At 30.4% G+C, this 9337-nt stretch overlaps 1 protein-coding gene across 2 annotated transcripts; it reads right to left on the reverse strand.

The window, feature by feature from the left end:
* Positions 1–2977: 2977 nt before the first annotated feature.
* LOC125825241 (F-box protein At5g49610-like) lies at positions 2978–8540 on the reverse strand. 2 transcript variants are annotated; one of them, XM_049504590.1, is made up of 3 exons: positions 8292–8540; positions 4747–4861; positions 2978–4232 (listed from the first exon to the last, which is right to left on the reverse strand). In XM_049504590.1, the coding sequence occupies exons 2-3, from the start codon at positions 4855–4857 to the stop codon at positions 3129–3131; spliced, it is 1215 nt and encodes a 404-aa protein (XP_049360547.1). In that variant the 5' UTR covers positions 4858–4861; positions 8292–8540; the 3' UTR covers positions 2978–3128. The 2 variants fall into 2 exon arrangements, with proteins under 2 accessions (XP_049360547.1, XP_049360546.1); XM_049504589.1 differs by lacking the exon at positions 8292–8540 and having other exon boundaries at positions 4747–4874.
* Between the last annotated feature and the right edge of the window lie 797 nt (positions 8541–9337).

Raw genomic sequence — 9337 nt, forward strand, 5'->3', positions numbered from 1 at the left:
GGCCTCTCTCTCTTGCCAAATCTTGCCATTTAACACCTCTAATTTCACCTAACATCATTAGTTAGTTATTCTTATTCCCAGAATTATAGTTCCTCCTTGTCTTTGTGCTTTCTACCCCACAATTGTCTTCTTTACTTGTCACTTTTCTCATTTACCGTTGCTTCTTTAAAATAAATTAATTTTAAATAATAAAAGCACGCTCCTCATTTATTTGTAATTGTTGCATTTCTTATTAATATATTGACATATCTATGATTATAAAGAAATGGTGTACATGAACCAAAAATTGAAAATTCATAGGTAAAATCAGTGATTTTCTACTGTAGGGAAAAAATATAGTGAATTAAGGCTCCTTCAGGCCGCTATCGCATGGACATGTTATAAACTCAACTTTCTGCTCTCTGATATGATACAAGTATATGAATAGCTACAACATCATTGTTAGTACCTCGATTGATGCGCGCTTCAGGCTCATTTTCATGCCTAATAAGGGACTAGATAACCATTTCTCCCAATCTTTGGACACAGCCTTAAACTTCATAAGCGATTTAGCAAGAAGCAAGGGGAGCACATGTTCCTTCACCACATCTTTTATCTTCAGATCTTTCTTCATTGCGACATATGGAGGAAGTTCATAAGAAATGAAGTTGTTTAAGTAATCAAGCTGCAGTTGAAGAGAGCAATTTGAGGTATAAAGAAAAAGGGGTAAAACCTTATGAGAATTATGGTGACAGTCATGGATCATGTTGTCTGCTTCAAAGAATTCCATCTTTCTGCAATTAGAAAAAGTCATATATTGGCATTTGGCAATGTAAGTAGCTAATTTTTCTTCTTTCTTGGAAAAGTTGTAATCAGAAAAAACTAGTACTATTACTCATCAAATCTCCGCGACTAAGAATTTGAATCTTATACATACAGAACAGAGCATACAGAATTTTAATATGATACAGAACAGAGCATCTTATCAGAAAGCAGACATAATTAAATCGCGCTGAGGATTCTTGATTTTAAACAAGCAATGCAGTGGCCTCGGCCTGATAATCATAAGGTTATCAGAAATTACGTTATATATATATATATATATATATGTCAAATTCTACATTTAAAGTATATATATTTACACCCCGGCCTGATAATCATAAGGTTATATTAAATTTTTAAAATAAAAATTAATTATCTAAAATTAAAAAAATATACTAGACAAATAAGTGATTTATAAATGATTTTAAATTGAATATTTAAGATATATATTGTCTTTTAAAAATATAATAATTAATAAACATATGTTCTTGCCTAATATTATAAAAAATAATTAATTTATATTTTTTAAATTAGTATATTTTAATTAAACTAATCACAAAAACTAAAGTACAAAATTTCTATGAAATGCATGTTTGACAAAAAAATTAGTATTATAAATATAATGCCATAAAATTATAAAAACATTTGACAAAACATAATCTATTAAGTCTAACTAAAAGAATAGTTTGCAATGTAAAATATCGAGTCAATACTCCTAAAACAAATGAAATTGAAAATATAACATAAATTCTAAATCTAAAACAAAAAAGTTGACATAATACTCTTATGTCAAATTTCAACATAACATACATAAATATGATTTAAAAGAAGAGGAGAATGTAAATCTATAACATTATTCAACAATGAATTCTACTTTAATTTTAAAATTAGAATACTATCAAAATTATGCTAATGAAAAAAAAATAAAAATTGCATGGAATCACATGAAGTAAATGTTGAGAATGAGAAGGAAATTAAATATAAATAATAATAATAAAAAATTAAAAATATTAAAATAATAATATAATATTTTTTTTAAAGTAGTAAAAATAAAAAATAAATTAAAATGAAAAAAAAAACTTAAAAGCAAGAATTTAAAAAGTAACCAGCTTGTAATTATACCATGTAATTACCTACTTCAATTACATTCAATTACTTGTTGACCAAGTAATTACCTGTCCAACCAAACTAAATAATTACATGACCAACCAAACATGTAAGACACTGTGTAATAATACTCAATTACACTAAATTCAATTACTAGTGTGACTTTCCAAACAGGGCCAAAGTATTTTGTTTTAAAATGTGTGTAAAGTTCAAAATAGGCGAGTAAAAGTCAAATTTGTTTTACTTGTTCATTAAGTATTTTGATTTTTAAAAAGCGTAAAAAGTTTAGAATAGACAAGTAAAAATAAACGAGAATATAATATAACTTTATATTTTTGTGGAATGGGGTCACGTGGTTAATTTTCATTGGATTTACCAAGTCATTTCTCCATTGGAGTATTCCTAGTGGTTGCATTGCATCAAAAGTTTGCTTCACAAATAGGCACTTTTCGGTAAGCATCTATAAAGTATGACAAACTTGGTTTAAGCTTAATCATACTAATCTAATCCTTCTTAATAATAATAATAAATAATATTAATACTTTTTTTCTGATATGAGACCAATAAGTTTGAGTAACTTCATTAATAAGATTATGTCCAAAGTTATTATTGACAAATTGGAATTAGTATTTGCCCAAACTGATATCAGCTAACCAATCCGAATTTATGATGGATAAAAATATCTTTAAAAAGTATTTTACTGATCAGAGAAATGGTCATAGATATTAGAAAGAGAGACAAGCTAGCAAATGTCATCATCGTGTTAGATTTTGAGGAAGATGAAATTTTTCAACGTGTTTGTGATTGTTAATAATTGGTTCTCAAACTCGTGGCTTTTTTCATTCAACCAAAAAAAGTGACACAATGAGATCTCTCTCTAGCATTGATTTTTTTTTTTTACCTCTAACATGTTTGAATAAAATTGTTTCTTGCATTATACATTGTGCACAATACTCATTATGATTTCTGTGGGGTGAATATACCATAATTTACAGTTGAAAAATAAACCACAAAAATGAATAAATAAATATTCATGTTGAGACGAAAGATAATAAGAATGTCACTATCCACATGAAACAGGTCCTTACACAAAATTCATTGTTCACAAAAAAGAGAATGTCAACTTAGTTTTATACATCATCCAAGTCATAATGTAAGCAGAGATTCAAAAGAGCTGTAAAATCAGTGATTTTCACCCATGGACAGAGTGAATTAAGGCTTCAGTTCAATGTAGCATTAGCAAGGCTGTTTATGTAGGGCAGGAACTTTTTGGCTGAACCGAATGCGTTTGGACTTGCTATAGACTCAACTTTCTGCTCCCTGATGTGATACAAGTATATGTGTTCGCGAACCTGAATAGCCACAGCATCACTGTTAACACAGGGTAGTACCTTGCACGCATAAGTAAGACTCCTCTCGGGTCCAAGATTGATGCTAACACTGTGCTTCAGGTTCAGTTCCACGCCTTGGTAGATATCTATTAAGAAGACATTTTCCCTTACATTAGAAGCAGTAACGTAGCTCAGCTCACCGTCCATCTGTGTTAAGGATCCATCCCCCTCAACTTCAACAGGTAAAGATATAATTGCAGCGATCTCTTCTTTCACATCAAAGGCCAATACTTCGTTTGATTTTGTCTCATAGTAAGCAACCCCCTTCATAAACAAACCCCCACCAACAAGACACGGATTTTCTAGATCAGAAAAGTATGCAGAAGAGCAGCTCCAAGAATCTGATTCTGAAGAGTAAATCTCAAATCCGATGATTGACTGATCAAGCATAGGAAATGCACAGATAACATGATAATATGCCTCAATGTTACGCAAAGAAGGTTCAAATGCAAGAACAATTGCCGGTTCATCCCCATGATAGTACCGAGGAGGGGGGAGAATTTTCCAGTTTTTGGTTGCAGGATTGCAAACATAATACTTCTCTAACCCCTGACAAAGGAGCAACCCGTTGCAAGAGCTTAGAATTTTGACAACTTCAGGCAAGAAATCAAGGGCTGGGCTGGGAACTCCAATTGTAGAAGGGTCCAGAGATAAAAACGTAGTATTCATATCCCATTTACTCATATTTTGATAGAAGTAGCCCGAAAAACTCTGGCAAGAGAAACTTTGTTGGTGGGTTAATAAGGGACTAGCTATCCATTTTTCCCAATCTTTGGACACAGCCTTAAACTTCATAAGCGATTTAGCAGGAAGGAAAGGGAGTACATGCTCCTTCACCAAATCTTTTATCTTCTTATCCCCTTTTCTTATGATGTGTGCAGGAAATTCATCTACCTTCTGATAAGCCTCAGTCTTAAAGTCATATCCTGCAAGCTGCAGTACAAGAGAGGTAACTTCTCAAAATCAAGAGATTTTGCTCTCATAGACTCTTTCCCTTGTTTCTTCGTCTAAAAGAAGACGCTATAAAGGAAACAGGGACTAAAGATTGGCTCATCATGAAACACAATGGGACATTCAATTAATTGAAGCTTGTATATTGCATGAATTGTTAGTCAAGTGCATTCATCGTCAAAAAGAAAAGAATATGGGGAAGAAGATGGTAATACATGAGAACTAGGTTACACCTCTAATCATCAAAAGAACGCTTCAAACTTTTATTCAATAGTTTTGCCAAACATGACTCAGAACTAACAAAACATTTTCAATTTAACTGCTGTCTTAAGTCACAAAGGAAATGCATACATCACAATTGTTGAAAAGAGAAGGCCTTAACAAGCAATAAATATAGAAAATAGCTGCTACTTTACTCTTTGCAGGTAAGTTGTACTACCTATGTGCTCTTTTTATGGAAAAAAAGATCAATGTTTCATAAAGAACTTGAACATACCGGGTGAATACCACGCCTCTGAGATGTAGTTGCTGAGGAAAATCCCTTGAAGATATAAGGAGAATTATCGTCAGAGTCATCATTCATGTAATATGCTTGAGAGAATTCCATTTTTCTGCGTTTAGAAAATAGTCACTCCAAGAGTCATATATTGTACATTACCAAATCCAAGCCAAGAAAACTATTACTATCAAAGACTAATGGTCAACCCCCCTCACGACTAAGAATTTGAAATCGATATCCTGTTTTCACATATTGGGATCATGTTACCAAGATTTACAAAAAGCTCCCATACGGTTCACTAGCATAGCAGGAACACTAATTCTTGCTGATATAATGTCCTGTCAAGATATTATATTTATTTACAGAAAAGAGAAACAAAAAGCCATCAAGAAAATCGAAGCACAGATTGTATCATACAAAAAGAGCAGAGTTAAATTCCAAGATTCATATATTTCTTCATATAAAGCCACTAATTGTAAACAATTTCGTATGAAGAACCCCCATCAAAAGAAAACAAAAAAAAGGTGGAGAAAACAATGGAATAAAAAACACATTTCACTCATTGGAAACACAGAAAGGAAAAGACAAAAGAGTGAAATTATTGATAGGGAAAACGACCCATTGGAATCACAATCACAGAGCAATGTCTAGTCTTTTTCTCTGCAAAAAAGTTGAAGATAAAAACAGAGAGAATTATCTTAACTATTTAATTTCATCTTCATCTAACACTTTTACATAATTATTCATTTAAAAAAAATATTTTATCAAAATACTATTCAATTTGATTATTAACTTTTAATATATATTTTTCTTCTAAAAATATTTTTCACTCACCAACCAAATATCAAAACCAGAATTCCATCATTCCAACTACCAAATACTTTCTACAACATCTTTTGATTGTTATAAGTTCACTTATACACACCTATAACAAAAAAAAAATATACACCTATAACAACATTTGATGTTTAAATAATATTTAGCCAGCAAAAAACAAAAAATAATATTAGTTTTTTCATTACCAGTAAAAAAAAGACGAGACGGAGTTGCTCGGATGGTAAGCACCCCTTACTTCCAACCTGAAGATTGTGAGTTTGAGTCACCAAGGGAGCAAAAGGGGTGGGAGCTCCTAGGGAGGGTAAAAAAAAAGAAAAAAATCAGTAAAAAAAGGGAGTATTGCTGGACATCATGCCCCAGCAGCCTCCTGGCAAAGAAACATAATTGCAACATTTACTATTCTAAGCAAAACAATTGTTAAGCCTACTATATTTTTCATTTCTTAATATTATAAAAAGTTTGAAAAATATGTATTTAAATTTAAAATCTCTAATGGATATTTAAATCTGAGACCTCAACATTTTTAATCCACTTTATTAATCCTTAGGTTACATCCTAGAGTACTATCCAATTATTACTAATATCATCATTCTTATTCAAAACTTTATCTTACTATAAGTCATACAATAAAATGATAACTAAATTATTAGACATACTAATTTAATGTAGAAAATTAGTGAAACAAAACGAAATAGGAAGATTGGCAAATAATTCATGCTATCTATGTGTTGCTCCTATTAACAAAGACAACTAGTTTTGTCAACGCATGCAAATTTGACCGAGACTTTGTAACAAAGAATTGAAATCGTCATTATTGTGGAGTCTATTCCCACTTGGTTGTAGTTGATAGGAATGTACCAAAATTACTTGGGGATCAAGTTTTTGCATTATAGGGAGGAAAATTTAAAAAGCCAAATTTGAAACCAAGAGTGAGAGATGGTTTAGTAAAGTACATAAGAATAATGTTGAATAAGGCGTATTAGTAATATTGATATTAGTTATGCAGACGGTAATTTATATGCACTGTTTGATTTGGTTCATAAAAAATAACATGCATTGCATAATTTCTAAGAAAAAAATATTTGTATGCAAAAATACTCTACTCAAATATGGTGGAAAGGATGCTGAAAATATTTTAAGGGATAAATATATTTTTAACCACGCTAATAAATGCACTAAAACTCCTTGCATTATAGTTATTCGTATCTTGATACCAAATAAAGTGTATGACTCAGTGGTGTTTAAATTGACTTAATTTTTATGACTTTGGCTTTTAAACATTTATTTTTAGTTTTGAAATTATTTGTATAGCTTCAGAAGTGCTTTTAAGTACTTTTATAAAGCTAAATACAAAACAAAAAGTCAAAAGTTAGGTATTATCAACTTATGACTTTTAATTTATATTTTTTCTGTCTCATTTTATGTGGGGTAGCTTCACTTGATATAGAGTTTAAGAAAGAAATGAAATTTTTTAAAATTTGTGATCCAAAATAAATAATAAAAATTTGTGTGGTCATAAATCATTTCATTAAGAGTAAAATAAACATTTTATAGTTAAATTGTTACTTAATATACAAATGTATCATTCTTTTTTCGACTGACTAAAAAGGAAAGTAAGTCACATAAATTGGGAGTCATTTGAAAAAATCAATCCAGACACCCTCTAAGAGATATGTTGAAAAAATGTACCAAACAAAACATTAGTAACACAAAAAGCTAATGTATGCATTATTTTTTCTAATGCAACAAAGAAATAACACTATCAATATTAGAAAATATTATATAACATAAATACCATGTCAAACTAAAATCACAAAATTCAAAACTTTTTTTCTATTTTCTTGAACTACATGACAAATTAAAATAAGACAAATAAATTAAAACGTTTTATCACTATGAACAACACGTCATTTCCTAGCCAACTTGACTCGAGTTTTAATACATTAGAAAACCACCAATTTATTCTCGCTGAGTCACACACGCACATCATAAGTAAAACGAAAAAGAAAAAGTCCGTAAGAGAATGGTGAACATAGAATCTATTAGATACATGTGTTAAATTCCCAGTGTTCATATAATTTCATGCAACTACAGGAACTGATGACCCATTCAAGGTCTAACTATTTAGAATGTGCAAAATTAGCATTTAATTTGATTATGAATTATTGAATCGTTCATTTATTTATTCAGTCCATCAAAAAATTTGTATTGATATGCCGTGCAAATTGATCAATGAAATTTTGTGTTAAAATATTTTCAAAAATAGATTGAAATAATAAAAAACGGAGAAAATGAGGGATTTAAATCGGGGCGGAGTTAGCAAAAGTCCGAGGGGCTTTTATCGACGGAAAATTAAACAATTTTTACATGATTTAACTAAAGGTTGAATCCTTTGACCTCCACCTAAATGATATGATTCAACTGCTAGTGAGATTAGTAGCTTTTTTAGAAGAGTCAGTTGAATCACGTAAATAGCATGATTCATATAATGAAAATTCTAGCTTCATCACGGAATTTGGGGAAGTTATCAAATGTATCAAAACAGATGCCATATAATCGGAATACAGAAACACAAAACGAAAAAAATTTAAATCAGTAATTCTGGTTGCGAAAAACAAAATCTCAAAACAGAGAGAAAACAGAATCAAAGATGAATTCACAACTAAAAACTTGATCGGCACCTTTAGATGAAAAAAAAAACTCACAGAGATAGCGGAGGGTAGCCGTTTTTTGATCAACAAACAAATCAACTCCGGAGAATGAAACTTGAGAAATTGATGATGAAGTTTGAGAGTTTTGCTGAGATTTTTGGTTCAGAGAAACTTTTTTAATTTTTTTTTCTTTTTTTTTTGGGTTTGAGAGTGATGAGTTCAAAAATGGTGAAGGAAGAGTTGGTTCTGTGTAGGAGACTGATGAAGAAATGCAATCATCGGCAATAAAGAGGAAATTCTTGTTTGGGGGGTTGGGGGGTGAGGGAGTACGTGGCGATTATTTATTGGCTTTACCCCGTTCTCATTTTTAAGTCAAGTCTCCGTTTGGCTTTTTCCTAAGAATTTTTTACTACTATATGAAAAGAAATGGAAATCTCCTAGCTTGAAAAATAGGCACCTTTTTTCCTAATAAGATTAGAGGGGTTACGGGAAAAAAAAAGTTATTTATATTTACACTAAATAGATTAAAGGATATATGATGCATGTACACAAATTTATTAGTTTATTACGGTACATTTTTAAGTTAAAATTTGAAATTTAAAAATTAGTAATTGTTTTGGTAAGATAAAATTATCGATTAAGTTTTACATTTTCAAAAAATTATAATCACGACTTGAAATCCAAAATCATGTTTTTTAAAGAAAATGAAATTTGAAATCATGATCCCAAATCATATATTCAAATGTTGATTTGAAATCGTGTATTCAATCACAAGTTAAATATAGTTCATTGATATAACTAAAAGAATAGTCTAGTGCATTAAAACTCTCACTATGTACAAAGAATTCTAAAAGAATCATATCACAAGAATCTATTATATACAATCTTATCCCGCATCTATATAAAAAAAATTATTTTCACAACTTAAACTTTTAACCTCCTAATTAGCAACTTTATCAATTACACCGAAATTCTCCCTCAATCCATTGATACAACTCTTGATATAGTTTATTGTATACGACAAGTGCATGTATGTTTTCTTGAAGAGAGCATTAGAGGGGTGCATATAGTAGGCTACTGGGTTTATATATAAATATAGA

Source organism: Solanum verrucosum, unplaced genomic scaffold (genome assembly GCF_900185275.1).
Source record: "Solanum verrucosum unplaced genomic scaffold, falcon-dt-bn FXZP01000113.1, whole genome shotgun sequence".
Classification (NCBI taxonomy): domain Eukaryota; kingdom Viridiplantae; phylum Streptophyta; class Magnoliopsida; order Solanales; family Solanaceae; genus Solanum; species Solanum verrucosum.